Here is a 24,754-nt window from a genome sequence, read left to right on the forward strand (position 1 = left end):
TGAGTTTGGGTTGCAAGGCTGCCACATAGGATTTTCTGTATCCTTCCATGGACCATTGTTGCAATAGGGTGAGCTGCCAGGTAGTAGGTACACCTCTGGCTTCGTTGTAGCACCCTTCTCATGTACTCAGCTTGATGGATTCCAACTGCAAGTACCTGCAGCTCCCTGGGAGGGAGTGGCTCTCTACACAGGACTGATGGGAGTTGGTGGATAAGCCTCCCAGCTCCTGTCTCTGGCAGGGGAACAAATCTGGAGGGTCCAACACTGAACTCCCAAAGCTCCCTAGGAGGACTGAACCCTAGTTGCCCAGAGCCATGACCTGTTTGATTATGCATCTGGACTGGCTTCCTCCCCTCCCTCTCTTCCCACTCCCCTATTGATGCTTTCTGGAATCACTGCACTGCTTTATACCCCACAATCCTCGCCTCTGGGTCTGCTGCTGGGCACCCAACCCAAGACCCTGTAGTCTTAACGGCGAGAAGAGTGGCGAGGAAACTTTGAGAAATGAGAGCACATGCTTTTCCATTCAATTTTGCCCTTTTCTCTAAAAATAGAGCTCTTTATTTAAAACAGTTTAGGGTAGGCCCCAACAAACATTAGGAAATTATCTAAATATGACATAAACATAAAATTAGAAATAACTACAAATATCTTAGAACAATATATAATCTCCTCACTACCCTAAAGAATGGGAATGTTGCTTTCACCCAGGCATCACCCGCTCTGCCCCTGACATCTTTCATGCGTGGCCCTGGAGTTTCCACTATGCAGTTCCCGCCTGCTGGGGACATGAAAGGGCTTTGTAAACAGTTCAGTGCTGAGCACACCTGACAAATGATGATATTGAATAGGATGCTCTTTCCTAAAGCTGCCCAGTTTTTTGTTTATGACTTAATGACCATAAAGGAGCTGGAGTTTAGAATTAATAGAAAGCTCAGCGTCTGTCAGAAATTAAACTTTAAAAAAATGCTTAAAAAACACACAAGTTTTCAGAACAGAGATAAAGCGGTTCCTTCACACAAGCCTAAGACAATAGTGAGGATAGCTTTTAGTTATTTGGAATTTACTTCCACGAAGCAGCTCGGCTGGTTCCAGAAAGGACACTGGGCTTGGTCTGGGTATTCTCCTAGGAACTGGCCGTGAGCCACAGCCTTCCCCAGCTCCATGGTTCCAGTTTGTTCTTCCTCTTCTGTGCTCAATCACTGATGTAGACAAGCCTCATTGCAGGGAAACCCCTGCGGAAATGCATGTATGTGTGTGAGTCCCAGCAGTGGTGAAGGCCTCCTGCCAGCCTCGTGCCCCTTGGAAACCCTTGCCGAGACCTCAGTACTGTTTACATGGCCAAGGGGATGGGGGTTGGCCCAGCTGGCCAGACACCGACAATGTCACCCTCAGAGATGTACACAGTAAGTCAACATTTTAGCTTCCTCGTTTGAAACAAAAGACAGGTGTTCAATTTAAAAAGGGGTTTGCTAACGTTTTCTTTAGCAGTTGAAACTCCTATGTACAATCTTACGTGGAGGGCCACTGGAGAAAATCAGGGCCCAGGGAGGCTGCTCTGGTTGCACTGCGGGGATCCTACAGCCCACGGCTCCCCCTGAGATTGAGACGCCTCCTGAGAAGCCCAAGGCCTTTTGGGAACACAGTTTGAGAACCCCCAGACCAGATGCCCTCGAGCTGCTTTTCCAGATCTTCCATTAATGTTCTACCCTCGCGTTGGCTTCAAAACAACACAGCCAAAAACAAAAAACAAAAAACAACAAAAAAACACAACAACACAGCCCCGCGGATAAAATGCTTATGAAGACGCTTTTGACACAAATGGAGGAACTTAAGTCCTGGCAGGTGAAATGGCAGAGCCAAGGATTGTTCTGATTCCTGTGGTCCCTGCAGGGCCACAAAACTGACAAAACCTTGGTCTAACGGGTGAAGACTCAGCTCTGCTCGTCCATATACTGGTGGGTGTAGGTTAATAAAGCGGTTGTGTGAGCACATCCATCACTACCCTCAGGTAAGGACAGTCACCTGTTTCCAGAAGACAGTGGTTTCTCAAAACTGGAAGAGGAAATGGGACGTCTTTACAACCACAATGGTCACCTAAAGGGTCTGAAGTGCTAAGTTGGGGATCACGGGCCCAGGGGTCCGACTCCCTGCTGGGTTGCTACCCCACCACCAATTAATCAGACCCCCTAGAAGGTGGGCCATTTGGTATTTTCTTTGCTGGGAAAAGGGAGAGGGACCCTTGGCTGGGCTCCAGCTTCTGAGAACTGTTTCCTGACCAGAAGGCAGAGGTCAGCGAGGGCAGGAGGCAGGAGAAAGACTAAAGGTGGGAACTCCAGTCACTCTGGGTTTAGGGTCACAGGTGGGAGATGCCCAGCGGTCCCCTCAGAGCCTGGGTGGATGGAGAATCCTACCAGCCACCACGTGGTGAGTGCCAATGGTGTGGCAGGCATCACACGTCTCTGTCGGAACCCTCACCGTGCCCCAGGTGGTAGCTGTAGAAAGGAGACTCGGGTACAGAGAAGGAAGGTATCGCCCCTAAGGCCACACAACTGGGAAATGGCAGAGCTGGGATTTGGACCCAGGCCTCTTTGATAATGGAAACTGTGCAATGCCTGACTCAGAGACTGGGATTTGAAGGACCATGCCTTTCCTCTTCCTCTCCAACACCCTCAGCCAACTGGATTTTTTCTTCACTGGGGCCCACCCTAGGGGACTCATAAATCAGGATGCCGAGGCTTGGGGAGGAGGGAGCCCAGCGGGTGCTGGAGAGAGGCGTTGAGTCCTGCTACACTTGGTGTGCCTCCAGATTTCTTCCCTCCCCAAATCCAGATGGGCCCTTGTGCTGTCAGCCTTCAATGTCCCCTGTGACCTGACCTCGCCTGTTTCATGTTGTGCAGGGATGATTTTTCCAACTGGCCTGTCACCCCAGGGACAGTGGGGTGGTCTGACACCCAACCAACCTCTGACCTCCGCCCATCCCTGTCTCCACCCCTCTTGGCTCTCGGCCCAAAGCTCGAAGGTCATAGGACGGGGTGGCTTCTGACTGCTCAACCTGGCGGACACCTCTAGCCAGGTTCCCCGAGGTGCCGTAAGAACCCGCGGCTGCCCCAGCGATGATGCTCCCAGGATTTCAAGTCTCGGTGGCATGCTGGGTCCCCAGAAAGCTCAGTAGCACCAGACTGGGAGGGACAGCTCACCTGGGCAAGTAGTGCCCCAGTGTCCTACCTCTGACCTCAATCCTCTGGAGGCTCTTAGCCCCGCAGCTGCTGTCACTGCTGTCCTCACTTTCTGATTCCCCCCCACCCTCTTCTTCTTCCTCGGGGCTGCTGTCCCAGCAGAAGGTCAGTGTCTGAAGAGAAACTGGGGGCTCCCTGGGAACCAGAATCAGCCCTGGTGACGGTAAGCCCCAGCCGACGCAGGAGGACGGGTTGTCTTCTGGGGGCTCTTCCAGGGAACTCGAGTCCTCGGAGAATTCGGGTGGTGGGAGAGGCTTCTGGAGCTCCTTCCCACCCGGTCCTCGGCCTGGCCTCTTCTTGGCCAAGTAGCCAGATGATCCAGCCTCGTCCCAGGGGGAGGAGCCCGCAGTGCTGGCCCAGCTTCCGTCTGAAGAATCGCAAGCAGAGGAGTCTTCGACCCGGACCAGAGGAGTCCAAGGCCCTCCTACCTCAGCATGCCCCGGGCTCTGGTGTTCCTGCCCCAGGAAGGGGGGTGGTTCAGTGTAGGGCTGGAAGCTGACACCGTCGTCCGTGCTCTCCTCGTCAGCCTCCTCCTCCTCCTCAGCATTGTCCTCTGATCCTGCCTGGACGGTGGCTGGGGCCCTGACTCTAGGGGTCAGCCTGACCCTTCTGGTCCATTCCTTTTGGGGACAGAGGATCAAGACATGCAGGCACTCTGGGCCACTGGGTTGAAAGGTTGCCCCAGGGTGTCTGTGTCCAGAGAGGTCCTGATTGGGGGAAGGGGGAGAAGAACAGAAAATTCAGCCTTTCTGGAAGAGTGACTGTTCTAATTTGGGTTCCCCTGGAAATAGACTCGAGACAAGGATTCAAATGTAAGTAGTTTCTTTGGGAAGTGATCCCAGGAAGTGTCAGCAAGGCCTAGCAGCTGATAGCGGGGTGTTATCAGGCAAGTTACCCCGAGGGCAGCTGGAACTTAGCCCTGCCAGGGACACAGGCCTCACCATCGGGTGAGGCATGGAGGGGTGGTGGCGGTGTGAATTCTCTGGTACATGCAGCTGGTGATGTGCACGGGCAGAGTGGACACCAGAGGCCAGAGAAAGCCTCCAGGTTTCAGGTGCCAGCTGCAGGAGGTCGAGCTGGTAACTTACCACATAATGGGAAGGCAGAGGGATAGGGCAAGGTACAGACCCATCTAACACAGAGGTTGTCCTTCAGTTAGTGGGAATTCCCTGCAGGTCCCATATCCAGGAACGTTGAAACACTCCCGTGTGGCAGGGACTCTCAGAATCCATCCTCAAAGCTCCCACCGGACCTGAGTGCCCACTGAGCCTCATCTATCACAGCCTCACTTTCCAGGCCTTCATCTGAACAAGTCTGACCTCTCCAGGCTTCCCCTGTCCCAGCTGGCCCCAGGTTCTAAGCAAGTGAGCTGGCAGACCGGTGGGGAAATTCCAGCATCTGCCTGGGCAAGACTGACCCTCGGTTAGATTGTGAATGAAGTGCTGGGATCCTTTTAAGATGTCCCCTTTAGGTGCCACCCTCCCGCCTCCCCTCTGGGCATCTCTCCTGAAGCATATTTGCTATTTTAATTTGGTGCCAAAGGAATGAATTACTAATGGTGAAAACTTAGACAGGAAGATAGATGTTTCGCAGTCTGGGCCATCTTGATATTCTAGCTGAACTATCTCTAAGTCTAGCTCCACTTCCTTGCTCTTCGACAACCCTCCCTCTCTGTCGCACACCCCCAGATTTGCCATACCAGGGCCTGTGGCATCTTTGCCTGATGAAACCAGGGGTTCCCCCTGAAGCTCTTCCAGATCACAGGCCCCGTGGCAACGACCAACAGCAGTGGCAGCAGAAGGGGTAGCAGTACCAGGAGTGCCCAGTTGGATCCTAGGAAGAAAAACATAATAACAACTAGAGAAGCAGGGGCTCCTGTCTATCAACGGCATCTGTGCTGTGGGCTTCACGTACATTATCCTATTTAATCCTCATCAGAATAAACCCATCCTACAGGGTGTGGAAAGCAAGGTTCAGAGAGGTTATGTAAGCTGCCCAAAGATAAAGTGAGTGGGGTGGAGCTGGGATTTTAATCGAGGTGAGTCTGTCTCTAGACTTGTGCTCTTAACCACCATATTATGAAGATCCTAACGCCCAGGGGAAAAGTCCCCACTTCTGTACCACTTTGCACACACCTGGGGCCTCCAGGAAGAAGCAGGTGGGCTCAGAGAACTTGCTGTATTTAGGGGAGCCAAAGGTGTATATAGTTCTGGCGCTGAGGCAGTGGTGTCCACTGGTGTCTGGTTGGAGAGAAATCTGGACTGGCTGGCCATGGGGAGTGGCTGGAAAACTGGCCTGTTTGGAGAGAGAAGCAGAGGCGGGTGGACCTGCTGGGGGGCACTGGCTCCATGTAGCCAGGACAGGGTGGGGTTGGCAGGACACAGCTGTGACTCCTACACCTTTTCTTGCATTAAGGCTTAAGCCTCAGGGAGCACGTCCCAACACTCTCTGGTTTCCCTTCCATGGAGTTTCGAGATAGAGATGGTCTGGGTTCAAAAGCAGCCCTGCCACTCAGGGTCACTCCCATGCACACCCCACCAGGGCCCACAGGCCCTCACTTTCAGGGACAGATGCCTTAGGCTTCCTGCCCTCAGGGCGTGTCAATCAATTAGGGCGGGGGCAGTGGTCACTCAGCCATTACAGACACAGAAAACTCTAGGGCTGCCTGTCTAACACAGTAGCCACTGGCCACAGGTGGTGCTTGAGCACTTGAAGTGTGGCTGGTACCAACCAAGATGTGCTCTAAGTGTAAAATACACACTGGCTTTCACGAAAAAAGAACATAAAACATCTCAGTAATTTTTATATTAACTACATGTTCAGAAGATAACATTCTATTGGATGAAATAAAACCTACTATGAAAACAAATTCACTTGTTTCTTTTTACTTAATTTAATGTGGAACACTTAAATGACACGATGTGGCTTGCATTATGTTTCTACTGGACAGTGCTGGTTGAGAATATCTGTGAGGTTCTTGAAGGTGAGGACCACATCGGATGAAGATCTACCAATGTATCTCTGGGATCCAGAGTGTGCAGGAGGTTAGCAGTGTGAGCATTGGTTCAGTAAAAGACAGAATGGACAAGAACGGGGGTCCGTAGACTACAGCCCCATCTTTTTTTTTTTTTTTTTTTTTGGTACGTGGGCGTCTCACCGCCGCGGCCTCTCCCGTCACGGAGCACAGGCTCCGGACGCGCAGGCTCAGCAGCCATGGCTCACGGGCCCAGCCACTCCACGGCATGTGGGATCTTCCCGGACTGGGGCACGAACCTGTGTCCCCTGCATCGACAGGTGGACTCCCAACCACTGTGCCACCAGGGAAACCCCCATCTTTTGTTTTAAATAGAGTTTTCCTGGAAAACAGCTATGCCTGTTCATGTACCTATTTACTTATGGCTCCTTTTGTGTTACAGATGGAGTTGAATAGATGTGACAGACGATAAGGCCTGCAAAGCCAAAAGTATTTACTATCTGGCCAATAACGGAAAAAGTTTGCCAACCCCTGCCATAGATAAATATATACAGACATTCGCACACGCATACACAGAAACAAGTCTGAAATTGGATATACACCACATAGTTATTTGCGATCATGTCTGTGTACTTTTGGTTTTCTTCCTAGAATTTATCTGTATTTTCTAGGTTTTTTTTTCTAATGAATCTGGTGGCTTAACAAGTAGGCTAAGTAGGTTCTTGGAGCCTGTCATACTTCAGTCAGATTAAAAAAAAAAAAGGTTTCATAATTAAAAAAAAAATTAGGTAGAAAACTGCTGTTTATTACCTGTAATGTGCAGGGGAAGGATGTCCTGAACTTGGCCTCTTAGGGGGAGGGGGGCAGAGGTGGGCCACAGGCCACTCACACTGTGCAGAGTCAAGGGGTGACTGCCAGGAGTGAGGGGTATGCAGGGAAGGCTTCCTGGAGGAGGCTTTCAGGGCTTGGAGGGTGAAGATCACTGGGGTTTGGTGGGAGAATGAGGAAGGGGACCCAGCCTGGGGGCATGAAAGGGGTTTCTCACCTCATTCCCGGTCCCCTCTTTCCAGAAATACACCTCATAGCTCAGATCTGGTTGGGGCATGCAGTGGGGCAGCTGGTACGTGGCATTGACACTCAGGATCTCGTCTGTCCGGGTGAATACCAGGATAGGTGGGGCTGGCTCCACTGGCAGAAACAGAACAGGACCCATCAGGACCTTCTGGGGGTCACAGGGCATCCATCCCCCAGCCTCCAGGTAGGCCTGTTCCTCACCCAGCCCAGAGACAGTTAACCTTCCTTTACTCATGTCATCCCTTCCACTTGGGTGCCCTTCACATGTCACTGGTCTGTCAGCATCCTGTTCGTTTGTATTAGTTTTTGCTGCTGCCATAACATATTACCATGAGCTTAGTGGCTTAAATCAACACAGATTTATTATCTCTCAGTTCTGTAGGTCAGAGTCTGGGTGGGCTTGATGGGGTCCTCAACTCTGGGTGGAAATCAAGATGTCAGCTGGCCTGGGCTCTTATCTGGAATTTTGGGGGAGAATTCACTTCCATGCTCGTTCATGCTGTCAGCAGAATTCAGTTCCTTGTGGTTGTGAGGCTGAGGTTTATTTCTATGCTGTTGTTAGCTGGGACCCTCTCTCAGCTCCTGAGGGCACCTGCATTTTTTTTTTTTTTTTAAATTTTGGCCGCGCTGCACAGCATGTGGGATCTTAGTTCCCTGACCAGGGATTGAACCCGAACCCCCTGCAGTTGAAGCACAGAGTCTTTATTGGACTGCCAGGGAAGTCCTGGCACCTGCATTTCTAATCACGTTGCCCCTTCATCTTCAAAGCAGAAACACCATGTTGAATCCTTCTCACACCTCAACTCTCTCCGATTTTCCCTTCTTCTACACCTCTTCTGCCTCCAGCTGGAGAAAGTTCTCTGCTTTTAAGGGTTCATGGGATTAGATTGAGCCCATTTGGATAATCCAAGATAATCTCACTACTTTAACACCCATAAACTTAATTAAAATCCCTTTTGCCATGTAATAGTAACATCTAACATATTCAGAAGTTCAGGGATTAGAGCATGAATATCTTTGGGGGAGTCATTCTGTCTATCATGGTCCTCCCCCTGACTCCTTGAAAATCATGTCCCTCTCCAGTACAACATACATTCTCCCCAACCCAAGGTACCCCAGGGTTTCATCCCATTACAGCATCAACTCAAGTTCTAAAATCTCATCATCTAAAGTATCTAAATCAGGTTCAGGTGAGACTTTGGGTACAATCCATTCAGTACAACTCCTGGGACACAGTTCCTGTCTATTTGTGGACCAGTGAAAATAAAGTACAAGTTATCTGCTCCCGATATAAGGTGGTGGGATAGGCGCTGGATAATAGTTATAGACATTTTGGTTCAAACAGGGAGAAATAGGAGGTAAAAAGGAGTCATTGGGCTGAAGCAGTTTTGAAATCCAGCTACACAAACTGTACTAGGTTTTAAGGCTTGGGAACTACTTCTCCTTGGCTTTCAGCACTGCTCTCTGGGCTCTTGGTTCCACCCTCTGAATCATCCTTCCTTTTCATGAAAGGTAGCTGGTATTTGCAGCTAAGTAGTTTTACCAGTCTGCTTCCTTCCAGTAGAAATTGGGGGACCAGTAGCCTTCTTTCTTTTCTTGTCCTCTCTGTCCCTTTCCGTTCAAGCTGGCAGTGTTTCTGCTGATATAAAATTCTCAAGAATTTTATGGGTCTCCTGTGGATGTCATGGGGACCCACTCCATTAGACAGAAGTCAGTTCCACAAATCTTTTTGAGATAAGCCCTTCTCTATTTTTGGCTTTAGCGGAGCTGGCTGAGGGATAACACTTCAGCTTTCTAGAGGCCCTTTGATTTGACTGAGGGAAGCTGAACTGTGTGTCATACCCTTAAATCTCTTCAAAGAGCCTTTTTCTTGACTAAACACTTTGATCTTTCTGAGGTTTTAGTAAATGATTGCACAACCACACACTTTGCTGTTTCTCTGTGTTACACTCTTGGAAGCAATTTCTTAACTTTAGTATCTTTTGCCATCTGTATAGGTTAAGAATTTCCCAAATCTTCAAGTCCTGGTCCCTTTTTGTTTATGCTCTTTCCTCAATTTCTCTCTCTCCTCCTTGCATTTTGCTGTGATTACCAAGAATAAACCAGGTCATGCCTTCAACACAACATTTATCAAATCTCCTTGATAAATGTCCAGATTCATCATTTACAAGTTCTGCTTTCCACATACCGACAGGACACAATTTTGCTAATCTTTTTGCCAGTATATAAGAGGCATTCCCCCTTCCTGAAATTTTCAATAACATATTCCTCACTTCCTTCTGTGAGGCAGTGCTTTTAGTATCCATACTTCTACTAACAGTCTGTTCGTGATGATTTAAGAATTCTTGAAGGAGATTTAGATTTTCTCTATGATGCTCCTCGCTTGCTTCTGAGCTCTCACTGGCAGAGTCTTTAATGTCCATTTCTAAGGACAGTCTGTTCAAGGTCATCTAGGTTTGACTGATGGTTTGAAGATGGTGGGGGCAGTGAGTTGAAATAAAGTGACAAGAGAAAATTAATACACCATTGTTCAAGATCCAGCTGAAATGCCACTTTTTCCATGCAGCCCTCCCTGAGTACCAGCCAGCAGGAGCTCTGGCCACACCGGTCATCCGTGTCCTGTGTTTGTGCTCAGGGAAAATGTGTGGCTTCCACAAGGTGCCACTACTTATGTGTTCAGGAAATATCCACGGGACACTGATATGTATTAAGCCCTGGGCAGGGAGCTGAGGGGAGTGGGGAGATGAGGCCTCCATAAATCTTGACCTCAAGGAGTTGGAAGAAATTAGGGGGAAATGAAATGAACTACCAAAACTCAAGAGAGAACGTGACCGGGGTCACCACAGCTGAGGGCAGAAATAGGAGGGAAGGGTCGCTCAAGCTCGAGGTGCACTGCAGGACAGTCAGAATGTTATTCAGGGAGGAGGAGGCAAGATAAAGTAGCCTCCTTTCTGCATCTTTCCCTCTATTGCTCTAATTCTTATTCCTATTCATCCAGCCTCTGCAGTGGTTCATCCATCATTCTTCTAGCCAGACAGCCTTTCTGCCTGCCTTCCCATCTTTCTTTTCCTTTCTATCCATCCATCCATCCTTCCCAACTATGCTTCTTTTCTTTCCCATCCACGCATCCTTCTCAACCATCCTTCCTTCTTCCTAAGCATCCTGTCTTCCTTTCTTTCCAATTGACATTTCTTCCTTCCTATCCACCCTGTCTTCCTGTTCATTTATACTTTCTTCCTTCCTTGTATCTAGCCAATCAGCCTACTCTTCTACTCCTCCATCCTTCCTATCCATCCATTCTTTTCTTTCCATACATCTTTCCTTCCTGTTTTTCCTTTCTCCTTTGCCTCTCCTTCCCTGTTACCCTTCCTTCCCTTCCCAGGCAGCCAGCCTTCCTTCTGTACTCTCTACCCACTGATCCATCTGTCTGCCTTTCGTTCCTATCCTCCACTTCTCCATCCATACTGGCTCCTTCATGGTAAGCATTTGCTCATCCATCTAGCCTCCTCCTTCCCACTCATCCGTCACTTCTTCCCCATCCTCTCCACACTTCTTTTCTTCTTACCCATCCATCCTTTTCCTCCTTTCGTCCATCCAACCAGCCAGCTTCCTCCCATCCAAATCATCTCTTCTTCCTTCTCTGCCATTTTCTCCTGCCGTCCTTCATTAAGTCCCTTCCTCATGCCCCTTCAAGCCCTATTTTGTCCTCAAACATTTTGAGAAGCCTGGGTGGTAAGTTACAGATCTCAGCTCCATGAGGCTATTGTCTGAGTATTTATCCTCCCCTCCTTACTCCTGACCTGATCGAGCACCTTGTCCCAGATCAGAAAGAACCATTTCACATCCCGTGTCCATCACTTACTAGCTAGCAAGTTCCTTAACTTCTGTGAGTCTTGCTTTATTTATTTTTAAAAAATGGGGTGATGAAAATGAACCCCACAGGTCTGTTATGAGGATTAGAAATAAAATACATTGGGGGAAAAAACACTCTCCTCACTCAATGTTAACCCTGGTGATTTATGAAGGCTGTAAACATGGGGAATGTTTTCCTCTCTATTTTCATCTCCTCCCCCCCCCCAAATTTCTACCGTGTACAGAAATTACTATTGCAACCAGAATGTTTAAAAATCGTTTCTTAAAGAGAGAGATTGAACATTTAAAAAGTAGGAATAAATATATAAGGTGTCTTGTGTAGTTCATGACCAAGGTTGTGCTCAAAAGAAGATCATGAACCTCATTAGTAGGAGGTACAAAGTGAACTGCTGGGACTGGTGAACTCCCCTAGCTCCCTGCCACGAAGTCAGGCTACTGGGACATGGGCCAGGGCCCGTGGCAGGTGGCCCCAGAGAGCTGCCCACTGCTTTGGGGAAGGGGGAGACAGATGGCCAGGATAGCAGTGCCTCTGAGCCAGGCTCCTGAGCAGACGGCCTCCCACAGGTCCTTCACTTACCTTCAAAAAAATAATCCATGGACTTGGACTCCACCCAGGGTGACCTGGCTCTGGGAGAAACTGCTCGCACACGCCCCTTGAACTTATTGCACAGGTCTTGTTTCTCCAGGCACATCAGAGAACACTGTAGCTCTTTGGTTCCTGCACACTTTTTTACTCTCCGCCACTGTTTGGGGGTTGCAGAGCTGAGAGAGGAGACAGGAGGGTGTGGGTCATGGATTCAGCCTCTTGGGGGTGAGAAAACTTAGAGAACATGTGATCACTCATCCCTCCATCCCACCTGATCATCCATCCATCCATCTGTCCAGCCAGCCAGCCATCGGCTGAGACAGAATGACAACAGTCCAGTCAAGAGCTTGGGCTCTGGAATGATAGACAAGGGGGGGAACCCTGGCTCTGTCCCTCACTAGCTCTGGGACCTTAACGCAGGTCACCGTCCCTAAGCCTCAGTGTCCCCATCTGTCATGGCTCCCCCACAGGGTCGTCGTGCTAGTAACCATTTTCCCCACGTTTATTCATTCAGGCATTTATGGACCCCCTGCCGTGTACCAGGCCCGGTGCCAGGCGCTATGTGGATGTCAGAGTGGAACACACAGGTCCATGACTACGACCTCCTGAGAACACTGAGGTCCAAAGGAGGGACCTGCGTGCTGGGCATTATTCTTGGGCAATCGGCAATTCATGACAGATAGGTCCTGCCCTCAGGAACTTACACTCTGGAGGGAGGGGATGAGAGACCATCACATCAACAAGATAAATCCAGGAGCTGGTAAATGCAGTGGTCATAGGGTAATGCGGGGGTGACTGCTCTCTGAAGCCGGCTCAGGAAAGGCCAGGAAGACAGTGCTGAAGCTGAGGCCGGGGTGCTGAGAAGGGAGCCAAGAGAAGGCCTGGGGGAAGGAAACGCAAAAGCAAAAGCCTTGCAATGGGAAGGGACTTGATCTGTCCAGACAAAAACAAGGCCAGGGTGGCCAAAGCCCAGTGGACAAGGCTGGGAGAGGGTGGACAGACTGGACGTGAGGGTGGAGGGGGGTGGGCAGAGCAGGCAGGGTCTTGCCATCTTGGCAAGGGGTTCGGATTTTATTCCAAGTGTCAGAGGAATCTATCAGAAGGTTCTGAAGAGAGGAACTGAGGTCATCTAATTTATGTTTTTAAAATATCACTCTGATAAACTAGCTAGGAGGCTGCAGCAGTGGTCCAAGAGAGAATGGTGGGTGAGATGGCAAGAAAAGGTTGGATGTAGGATGCATTTTGGAGGTAAAGCTGATGAGACTTGCTCATGGATTTGATGTGGAATGTGAGGGAAAGGAGAATTGAGGACTCTTCCTGGGTTTGGAGACTGAGTAACAGGTGACCAGAAAAGGCTGAGATACAGGTAGGCAAAGAGAACAGATCTGGGGGAAGAATTCCCCTGTTTTGTTTTTTGGTGAAGTTATACTAGGTAAACATCAACGAAAAAAGGAACTGGTGTAGGCATATTAATATGAGACAAAGTCCTCAAAGTCCAAAGCGTTAGTAAAGGTGAAAAGAACCACTACACAGTAGTGAACGATTCCACTTACCAGGAAGATATACAAATTCTAACTTATATGTGCCTATTAAATAGCTTCAAACTATATTCAGCAAAAATAGATAAAACTACAGGAAGAAAAAGAAAATCCACAATTACGATGGGAAATTTTTAATATTTCTCACTCAGTAATCAACAGCTGAATAAAGAAAAATTATTAGTACATATGTTAAAAAAATGAACAACATAATTATCAGAGTTCGTCTAATGAACATATACAGAACAAACAAGAAACTGGTTGAGCCACATACGAACCCTAAACAAAATATTATCAAAAATATTAACAAAAATAAAGCAACTCTCAAATTTCAAAGAATAGGTATCTCTCAAACTATTTCCTCTGACTGCAAATAATCCAGTTAAAAATCATTAACAAAAAGAGAACTAAAGGAAGTTTGAATATTTTAAAATGTTTTAAAATGACTCATGGATCAAATATTTGCAAATGATGCAACCAACAAGGGATTAATTTCCAAAATATACAAACAGCTTATACAACTCAATCAAAAAGACAAACGACACAATCAAAAATGGGCAGAAGACCAAAATAGACATTTCTCCAAAGAAGACATACAGATGGACAACAGGCACATGAAAAGATGCTCAACATCTCTAATTATCGAGAGATGCAAATCAAAACTACAACAAGGTATCATCTCACACCAGTCAGAATGGCCATCATTAAAAAGTCTACAAATAATAAATGCTGGAGAGGGTGTGGAGAAAAGGGGACCCTCCTATACTGTTGGTAGGAATGTAAATTGGTGCAGCCACTATGGAGAACAGTATGGAGGTTCCTTAAAAAAATAAAAATAGAGTTCCATATGATCCAGTAATCCCACTCCTGGGCATATATCTGAAAAAGACCAAAACTCTAATTTGAAAAGATACATGCACCCCAGTGTTCACAGCAGCACTACTGACAATAGCCAAGACATGGAAGCAACCTAATGTCCATCAACAGATGAATGTATAAAGAAGACGTGGTATGTATGTATGTATGTGTGTGTATACATATATACGGGAATACTACCCAGCCATAAAAAAGAATGAAATAATGCCATCTGCAGCAACATGGATGGACCTAGAGATTATCATACTAAGTGAATTAAGTCAGACAAAGACAAATATCACATGATATCATTTATATGTGGAATCTTAAAAAAATGATACAAACTTATTTACAAAACAGAAATAGACTCACAGGCACAGAAAATAAATTTATGGTTACCAAAGGGGAAAGGGGACTGGGGAGGGATAAATTAGGAGTCTGGGATTAATATATACACACTACCATATACAAAATAGATAAACAGTAAGGTCCTACTGTATAGCATAGAGAACTATATTCAATATCTTATAATAACCTATAATGGAAAAGAATCTGAAAAGGAATATATATATATATGTATATATAACTGAACCACTGTGCTGTACGCTTGAAACTAACACATCATTGTAAATCAACTATACTTCAAACAAAAAGACAGGAGACTCAAAAATCACACATTGGAAAATAAAATAAAATGACTCATGGATCAAAGAAAGAATTATGATGGAAGTTAGTAAATCTCTAAAACTGAATGATCAAAAATATAACACAAATAAAAATTTATGAGATGTAGTTAAGCATATAGCTTTAAATATTTATAACAGGAAATAAGGAAGGATAGAAATTAATAAGCTAAGTGATCAACTGAATGAGTCAGAAAACGCATGCTAAAAACATAGCTATGAACAGATTGAAACTGTAAGCTACTACTTCAAAATGGATTATAAAAGACATTTTAAAATGATATAAGACATGGAAGAACAACACAAAACAGAATCAGAGAAACTCAGAAAGGAGATAACAGAACACAGGAGTCAGATAAGAAACAGTAACAACCACATTTCATAAACGAAGAATAAATTAGAAGAACAATGAGAGCAAATTAATACAGCAGATAATGCCTTAAAAGAAACAGAAAGTGAAAAGAGAGAAAGTTTCAAAAAATAAAAGAGAACTGGGGGCTTCCCTGGTGGCACAGTGGTTGAGAGTCCGCCTGCCGATGCAGGGGACACGGGTTTGTGCCCCGGTCTGGGAAGATCCCACATGCCGCGGAGCAGCTAGGCCCGTGAGCCATGGCTGCTGAGCCTGCGCGTCCGGAGCCTGTGCTCCACAACGGGAGAGGCCACAACAGTGAGAGGCCTGCGTACCACAAATAAATAAATAAATAAAAATAAAAGAGAACTGAAATGTAAATGCTAAAGTTTGAAAACTTCTAGAAGAAAGCACAGAAGAGGATCTTCGTGACCTTGAGTCAAGCAAACATTTCTTAGGACACCGGGAGAAAAGAAACCTGATGTGTTAGTCTGCCAGGGCTGCGGTGACAAAATGCCAGGCTTGGGGGCTTAAACCACAGAAATGTCTCTCTCACAGTTCTGGAGGCTGGAAGTCCAAGATCAAGGTGTCTGCAGGTTTGCTCTCTCCTGAGACCTCTCTCAGGAGATGGTTACCTTCTCTCTGTGTCCTCACCTGGCCTTTTCTCTGTGTGTGAGCAGCCCTGCTGTCCCTCTTCTCATAAAGGCACTAGTTCTATGGATTAGGGCCTCACCCTTAGGACCACAATTAATCTTAATTACCTCTTTAAAGGTCCCATCTCCAAATACAGTCACATGGGTGTTAGGGCTTTAACATATGAGTGACTAAGGGGGGGAACACAATTCAGTCCATAACAGGGAATTATGAATTAAGCCGCTATGAAAGTTCGTATACAAGTCTTTGTTTGGATATATGTTTTCATGTCTCATGGATAAAGATCTAGGAGTAGAATCTGCGAAACTCGGTAACTGAATGTGTAACTTTACAAGAAACTGTCAAGCTGTTTTCCAAAGGGATTGTACCACTGTATTTCCCATCAACAATATACAGTCAGTGTCCACAGGGGATTGGTTCTAGGCCCCCAGGAGATACAGAAACCTGTGGATGTTAAGGTCCCTTATATAAAATGGTCTCGTATGTGCATATAATGTATGCACATCCTCCCATGTACTTTAAATCATCTCTAGATTACTTATGATACTTAATACAATGTAAATGATATGTAAATAGTTGTAAATACAATGCAAATGCTATGTAAATAGCTGCCAGTGTATGGCAAATTCAAGTTCAGCTTTTGGCACTTTACGGATTTATTTTTCTTTCTGGATTTTTTTTTTTTTTTTTTTTGCAGTACGCGGGCCTCTCACTGTTGTGGCCTCTCCCGTTGCGGAGCACAGGCTCCGGACACGCAGGCCCAGCGGCCCTGGTTCACGGGCCCAGCTGCTCTGCGGCACGTGGGATCTTCCCGGACCGGGGCACGAACCCGCGTCCCCTGCATCGGCAGGCGGACTCTCAACCACTGCGCCACCAGGGAAGCCCCTGGATTTTTTTAAAAAATATTTTTGATCCATGGTTGGTTGAATCTGTGGCTGCAAAACCCCAGAATATGGAGGGCCATCTCCATGAGAGTTACTCCACATGTTTGTCTATGCTTAGTATCTTCAGACCTTTTAACTTTAACCATTCTAGTGAGTGTGAAGTAGTATTTCCTTGTAGCTTTAATTTGTACTTCCCTAATGACTAATGATGTTGAACATCTTTTCATGTGCTTATTGGCCATTTATTTATCTTCTTTTGTGAAGTGACTATTCAAATATTTGGGGGGTGATTTGTCTTCTTATTTTTGAGATGTAGGAGTTCTTTATTTTGGATATAAGTTCTTTGTCAGTGTTTATACTATGAATATATTTTTCTCAGTGGCTGGCTTTTTCATTTTCTTTGGGCTTTTTTTTTCTTTTAAAGAACAAAATTTTAAATTTGCTGAAATCCAGCTTATCAGCATTATTGACTAAATGTGTACACACATCCCCCACCCAATTCATATGTTGAAGCCCTAACACCCATGTGACTGTATTTGGAGATGGGGCCTTTAAAGAGGTAATTAAGATTAAATGTGGTCCTAAGGGTGAGGCCCTTATCCAATAGGACTAGTGCCTTTATGAGAAGAGGAAGGGACACCAGGGCTGTTCTCCCACAGAGAAAAGGCCAGGTGAGGACACAGAAGGTGACCATCTCCTGAGAGAGGCCTCAGGAGAGAGCAAACCTACTGACACCTTGATCTTGGACTTCCAGTCTTCAGAACTGTGAGAGAAAAACTTCTCTTGTTTAAGCCCCCAGTCTGTGATATTTTGTTATGGCAGCCCTAGTAAATGAACACAGATTTTGGTACCATAAGTGAGGTGCTAATGTAACCAATATCTAAAATTGTGTTAGTAGCTTTGCAGCTGGGTAACAGAGGCTGAAAGAGTTTTGAGGTTCATGTGAGAAAAAGCCTAAATTGCCTTGAAAAGACTGTTCGTCAGAATATAGATGTTAAAGGTGATTCTGGGGTCATCCCAGTTGGAAAGGAGGAATGTCTTACTGGAAACTGGAAGAAAATTGATCCTTGTTATAAAGTGGCAAAGAACTTGACTGAATTACGTCCTAGTGTTTTATGGAAAATCAGAAGTGGAAAGTGATGAACTTGGATACTTAGCTGAGGAGATTTCTAAGCAAAGTGTTGAAGATGTGACCTGGTTTCTCCTTACTGCTTATAGTAAAATGAGAGAGGAGAGAGAGAGATAGAAGGAATTGTTAAGCAAAAAGGAACCAGAAATTGAAGATTTGGAAAATTCTCAGCCTATGCATATTGCAAAAAATGAGAAAGCGTGTTCCGGAGAGAACACCAAGGTTGTGGCTGGAAAATCATTTGATAAGGAGATCGTGGGTGCAACTCACGGATTTAAGCAGCCACCTCAGTAGAAGCCAGGGATAGAGGTGGGATTATTACGTGTATCACCCTAATTCTCTTCACTGAAAATATCTCAGAGCAATAGTTCAGTAGTGATCAGACAGCTACACAGACTGTGTTCTTTAAAACCATTTCTTACCAAATGGAGATGTGGCTGATTTCAGGTTTTAGGTCAGGAATTGTGCAAATGAGTCTGGAACATCTTTTCGTAACAGATAGCAATAAAGATATCATGAATTACTAGGGTCAAATTCAAAGGACTCAGGAGCCAACCTGAAGAGACATTCATGGACTAAAGATGAGACCATTCAAGCTTCAATGAGTAGAATAAATTGCAATGAATTGAAACCATCACATATGTTTAACTACTTGAGTTCGTAATGATAATAAAAAAACAAGTCAATCACCTTTGGGACATGATAGGGAACCAGTTTGTTATCTTGAAAACTGGTAAATTAAAGGAAAACAATTCAAGCATTTATTCTGTCTTGCCTACATGAATAGTACCACTGAATATCAAACACTACATGAGAGGAAGCATCTCTTTATAAAATTAATTCCAGCTAATAAATGAAAAAATACCATTAGAATATCATGGTTTTGGAATCCTCGCAGGTGTTTCAAAAGCGTAAAAGGAAAGGAAAATATCATACAGGTCCAGAGGTTAGGCTTTCAATTCTTTCATCAATTTATCCCACCTCCGCTATGCCCAGCTTTGTGGCTTTGAGCAAAATACACTCTCAGTGCTTCAGTTACCTCCACTGTAGAGCAGAGTCACTGAATCCTTCCTCGTAGGGCAGTGTGAGATTAAATACATTTCATATATGGACACAGTGCAGACACAGAGCAAACACACAGGCCATGTTAGGTATTGGTATTTTCTGCCTCCTGATACAGTTCTATACCATTCTTTCTTTTTAAAGCTCTCTCACAGTCTGTCCTTTCCCAAGCCTGGCCCCCATCACTCACATCTGGATGCCACAGATGGAGGGACTGTAATAGAAGAGGAAGAGCACAAGCTTTGGGGTCAGACAGACTTGGGTTTTTCTTCTGGTTCCATCACTGGCTTCCTTGGGCAGGTCACAGCACCTGAGTTGTTTCCTCGCCTCTAGAACAGGGGAAATGCAGGGTCTGCCTGGTGATACTGGGAGGAAGAAGGGAAATGCTCATGCAAGGCTCCTAGCACTCAGCCTGGCACAGGGTGGGTCCTGAGTACGTGGCAGTCCCTTCTCCTTTCTGCTTCCTCCTTCTCACCAATTCTAGATTAATCCTCCTGAGTATCTGCTTTCATTAGCTTACTCTCTTACTAAAGAACTTCAGATGATTTCCATCTATGTGCAAAGATGGCAAATCAGCTTTCATTTGCAAACTCCTCTGCATCAGCAGTGGCTGCCTGGGCTGCCAAGTTGAGAAGGACTCCAAGACTCCGTGCAGGCTCCGTGGGGAAAAGGGTAATCATCTAGCGATGCCTAACACGGCTCTGCAAGAGATACGCCTGCCTCCCTTATCTGCTGGAATGCCAAGCACCTCATCCAGGCCCTCAAGAATTCCCTCACTGGGTCCTCACAGCTCCATCCAAGCTCTGCTCTGACTTTTCTCAAAGACCTGCCCCCACCCCCGGCAGGTCTTTCACCTGGGCGCCGTTCTCCATTAAGCATCATCCCCACCTCCAGAGCTTTATCAAACGCCCTCTCCCAATACCTGCTGCAGTCCGTCACCCGTGGACACAGAGAACCAAGCCCCTCCAGCCCCTGCCCACCTCCTCAGTCTCCCCCTATCATCCCACCAGCCCGGAGGCGCCCCTCCACCTTTGATAGGCCACAAAATAGGTCATGTTCTGGGGGTTGCCAGGTCCTGGGAGCCACGTCAGGTACACACTGAAGTCCCAGGAGAGCAGCGTCACGTTCTGGGGAGGGGCCAGACGGGGCCTCCCTGTGGTGGAGAAAGAGGCCATGAAGTCTGGAGCCATTCCGAGCAGTGCGGGCGGGCAGTCGGGTGCTCACCGAGTTTAAGAACCAGGAGTTATCTGGGGTGGCTTAAGTATAGGGGATGTGATGTAGGCTGGGAACCTGGGGTGTGGGATTCCAGTCACAGCCATGCCACCGACTGGCTGTACTGCAGCCCCTTCCCCTCCTTAGACCTCAGCAGCCCATCTGTGACGTGATGGGAAGCCCACCCTGGCACCTGAGGGTTCCGGCAAAACAGCGCAGCACAGGACCATCTAATAGATTCCTGGACTCCAGGAGGGAACGGCCCTGAGGGTCTCAAGGAGCAGAGGCTCTGTCTTGTTCTCAGCCATGTCCCCAGAGCCTGCCTGCAATGGTCCCTGGCACATAGTAGGTGCACAATGAAAATCTGTTGAGTGAATGAATGAATACTGAGATGACTTGGATTATTCCTAAGGTCTCCTAACTGGTCTCCCTGCTTCCAACCTTGTGCCCACAATCCATCCTCCATATAGCAGCAAGGGTTAAAATGAAAGTCACATCACGTCACTCTTTTGTTTTAAACCTCCAGTGGCTTCTGTTTCATTCAAGGTAAAATCCAAAGTCTTTACAATCACCCACAAGACCCTACCCTATCCAACCCATGACTCCCCTTGCTGGCTCCTCTCCAGCCATTCTGGCCCTTTCTTGTTCCTAGAGCATGCCGGGCACACTCCCACCTCTAGGCCTTTTCACGAGCTGTTCCCTCCGCCTAGACTGTTCTCCCCACGGCTGTCCATCTGGCTCACTCCTCTGCTTCCTTCCCATCTTTACTCAGATGTCATTGTCTCGGTGACTCTTTCCCTGACCACCTCTCACCGGCCCCTACTTCCCTCCTTGGCACCTCCTCCCTGCTAACCCTCATCTTCTGAAATATGCATCTGATTACACAGCTGCCCAGTTTCTGCCCTTCCCTTGTCCTCAGAATAAAGTCTATGCTCCTTATCAGGATATGTGAAGCCCTGCCCAGCTTGGCCTGGCTGGGCCATCTCGTTGACCTCTTCCTGACAGCTCACCTACATACGTCGCCAGGCTGCAGCCAGTCTTCCTTCTCGCCCTTCTCAAACCACCTCATTTTTCTGTGTGTCTTTGAACCCAGGTGTCTTTGACAGCGTGGTATTCACCATCGAATCTTTTAAAGACTTGATTCAAACGTCACTTCCTGACATCTTTCAGAAGTGGTGGTGATGCCGCGGGTGATAATAGCAGCTAATGTGTACTGTGCCCTAACTACGTGCCAGGCACCACGCAAAGCACGTTACCTGCATTTCCTCCTTCAATCCGCCCCACATCCCTAGGAGGTAGGTACTAATTAGGATCATCACATTACAGATGAGGAAACTGAGGCCCCCTCAGCTAATAAGTTGTAGAAACAGAATTCAAATCCAGGCCTAGCCACCCCCAAAGTCTGAGTTTTTTGGGGTTTTTTTTAACATCTTTATTGGAGTATAATTGCTTTACAATGGTGTGTTAGTTTCTGCTTTATAACAAAGTGAATCAGCTATACATATACCTATATCCCCATATCTCCTCCCTCTTGCGTCTCCCTCCCACCCCCTAGGTGGACACAAAGCACCGAGCTCATCTCCCTGTGCTATGCGCTGCTTCCCACTAGCTATCTATTTTACATTTGGTAGTGTATATATTCCACGCCACTCTCTCACTTTGTCCCAGCTTACCCTTCCCCCTCCCCATGTCCTCAAGTCCATTCTCTACGTCTGCAAAGTCTGAGTTCTTGATCACACTTCCTCCCCTGGGTTCTCGTGGGGCCTGTTCAGCCTTATTCTTCCGACATCTATGGATCATTATTGGTCAAAGACATCTATTGATCACTGCGTGCCAGAGGGTTCAGAGAGGACTACAGCTCCACTCCTGCCCTTTAGGAGCTCATGGTCCCATGGAGAAGGCAGTGCCTTGAAGTGTCACATGGGTCATGATGGAAATCCATACAGGTTATAGAACGGCCTCAGGGAGGGAGGGCCCTTTCTGCTGGTGGTGCTCAGCTCGGCTCCACACCCCTGGCCTTTCAGACCACCCCACCCCATGTCCTCTAGCTGGAACTGCGTCACCAGGGTGCCGATGCCAACATCGCCCCAGCTTCTGGACTTCCTAGCAGGTGGCTGGCATGAGGCCAAAATCCGTCTACAATCGTCTTATTTGAGGACAGGCCTCAATTCTGAGCTTGGCCACAGTGGAGAAATAGCAGCTAGAGTAGTTACCTCCTAATGAGCCTTCGAAGGGCGCCGGGCATCGGTATGAAACTTTATACACAAAACCTCATTCAATCCTCAGGACAAACCACCCTGTGGGGTAGGTGTCATTCCCTTCCACGGAAGGCACTAGGCTCGGATACAGATGGTGAGTAATTTGCCTGAGACTACACAGCCAGTACGTGTGCGAGTCAGGATTAGAACCTGGATCCCGCTGCGCTTCACCCTAAACCTTCACACCATAGCTTGTGTTGTGTACAGTAAATATTCCTCGGGTGTAAGGATAGCTAGGTCTAGACAGCAAATCTATTGAGTTTGATGGTGAAAAAGGGGTACAGAGGACCCCCTCCTCTCCTCCCTGCATAGGTACACTGTCCCTCATCAGCTGCAGTAACACTGCTACAAAGGCTCCAGGGGCTGGGGCATCCCTGAGCTGACCTGGGTGGGTGGACCGCCCTGTGCCAGCTGCCCATCCCACGGCCAAAGCTGGCCATGCTCACTTCAGCTTGTCTTCTCTGTTCTGTGTGTCTCACCAATGCCTTCCTTCTTGGGTAATTCCCCTTAATTGCTCTGAGCCTCAGTTTCCCCCTCTGAAACGGGAGGAAATAATACCTATCTTCTAGGACAGCTGGGTTGTGATGCTAAACTAGAATAATGTGGTGCCCAAGAAGTTGCTCAGACAAATGCTGGCTTTTAACCTTCGTGTTAGATGATGTCCAAGGGCCCTTCTAGCTCTTAAATTATTAGTCTAAGACTAGGGGCATATCCTGGGGGCATTTTTGGGTCCATCTCCCTGGATTGGTTGGGGTTTGGTGGTTGGTTCCTATCCCAAGGTATCTTGTACCCTGTCACCTTATTTACCAGTGAGAGCTCAGAAAAAAAGGTGGCTTGTTAGAATGACAGCACAGCACGGGCTAAGCTGGCACTCCTTCCCCTCAGGCCTGGGTGGAACTTCTGACACCCCGAGTCGGGAGGAAGGGGAGGGCACCCCTGGCGACAGCAGGGCACTTCTGCTTAATTTCCCCTACTAGTCAGGGTCTGTGATACTAATGCAGCGGATAGGGCTTTTAGGAAACCTTAAAAACCACTTTATAAACAAATGCAGCTGACTTTTGAACGGCCACTATCTTATTTTCTGTTCGTCTGAGGCTGAACTGGCATTAGGAAGCCGGATCAGCTCCTTCCCGGAAGGGAATTTCAAAGACCCGGGTCTGCTTAGTCCTCGGAAAAAGAAAACTGGTGCTGGCTGGGCTCTGCTAATTCTCACGGGTTGCGGCGCACAGACTGATGCCCAAGGCGCTCCCTCCCCGGAGCTCTGGGTCGGAAGGTGGGTGCGGACCGGATGGGGCACCCCGCGGCGCACGCCCACCCCGCGGCCCCGTGCCCTTACCTGAAGTGGACTGCAGCAGGCACAGGAGTAACGAGGCCCACCGCGGGGCCCCGGTCATGCCGGTCTTCTGTGGCCCAGGGTGGGACCAGGTCCCTCCTCCAGGCCCACCCAAGGCAGGTGACGCGACTGGCAGCCAATGGGAGGCCGGACCGCGGGCCCGCCCCTTCGGGGGCCAGGACTGGGAAACTCCCGGGGCTTCCCTTGCGGCCGCCGGGCTCAAACCCTCCGGTAGCTCCCAGGGCCTCTACTTCATTTTGTTCTGCCCGATCCCGGGGGTGGGAGGTGAGGGGGTATCAGTAAATCCGTGTATGGAGGGAGGGGAGAAGAGGAAAACTGTTTATTATTAATAATCACAGTTAGGAATTCCAATACGAGACTTTTAACAGGACAGACGAGTTCAGGGCCAGTTTAAGAACGTAGTCTCAGGCACCATTGGCTGTATCCGAGAACGTTCTAAGTGCCAGGTTCTAAGCCAAGCACTTTCCCATATTATCTACTTTAACCCCCGCGAGAATCTGGTGGGTCTGTCGTGTTATTCTCTACATCCTTCACGCAGGGAGTGACAACCTCCAGAGCTTCACGGACTTGCTCCTGGGAAAGCTGGTCCCTCTGGTGCCAAAGCCTGTGGTGTGTTTGTTACCAGTCGCCTGAACAGGAATCGCTTTCAAATAGTGGAACCAGCCGCCCCACAGGATAGTCTACAGCCATTAAAAACGACGTTGCCAAGGCATATGTAGTGACTCAGGGATGTTTATAATAAGCACACTTAGCAGCAGAAAAGCAAGTGCTGAAATATGGGCCCATTAAAGAAATGCGTGCCTATAGGTACGGGTAGTTTTGGAAGGATATACATCAATATGTCAGTGGTTGTTATCTCTCAGGGATGAGGGTATTTTAAAAAGGGTTTCTTCTTTTTGTTCATGTTTAATTTCTAAATTTAAGTAAGTAATCCTAAACTAAATTAGTCAAGTTAGTTTCTAATTAATATGTCTTGCTTTTCCAATAAGAAAAGTCACTTTATTCTAAAAGTCACTATAGCTCTTCTTTA

At 47.4% G+C, this 24,754-nt stretch overlaps 1 protein-coding gene across 1 annotated transcript; it reads right to left on the bottom strand.

Moving 5' to 3' along the window:
• Positions 1-540: 540 nt before the first annotated feature.
• Positions 541-23,803, bottom strand: IFNLR1 (interferon lambda receptor 1). The gene is made up of 7 exons (XM_024766938.1): positions 23,707-23,803; positions 19,930-20,053; positions 11,738-11,922; positions 7,259-7,401; positions 5,375-5,534; positions 4,939-5,072; positions 541-3,946 (listed from the first exon to the last, which is right to left on the bottom strand). Exons 1-7 carry the CDS (start codon positions 23,762-23,764, stop codon positions 3,197-3,199), a joined length of 1,554 nt encoding a protein of 517 aa, XP_024622706.1. The 5' UTR covers positions 23,765-23,803; the 3' UTR covers positions 541-3,196.
• Between the last annotated feature and the right edge of the window lie 951 nt (positions 23,804-24,754).

Source organism: Neophocaena asiaeorientalis, unplaced genomic scaffold (assembly GCF_003031525.2).
Source record: "Neophocaena asiaeorientalis asiaeorientalis breed wild unplaced genomic scaffold, Neophocaena_asiaeorientalis_V1.1 scaffold79, whole genome shotgun sequence".
Lineage (NCBI taxonomy): Eukaryota > Metazoa > Chordata > Mammalia > Artiodactyla > Phocoenidae > Neophocaena > Neophocaena asiaeorientalis.

Coding starts and splice junctions, on each gene's coding strand:
- IFNLR1 (XM_024766938.1), bottom strand. CDS start 23,764: ATGACCGGGGCCCCGCGGTGGGCCTCGTTACTCCTGTGCCTGCTGCAG. Junction 7,402..11,737: donor CATGGATTATTTTTTTGAAG/GTAAGTGAAGGA, acceptor TGTTTCTGCCAG/TGGAGCCAGCCCCACCTATC. Junction 5,535..7,258: donor AAGAGGGGACCGGGAATGAG/GTGAGAAACCCC, acceptor CTCTCCAAACAG/GCCAGTTTTCCAGCCACTCC.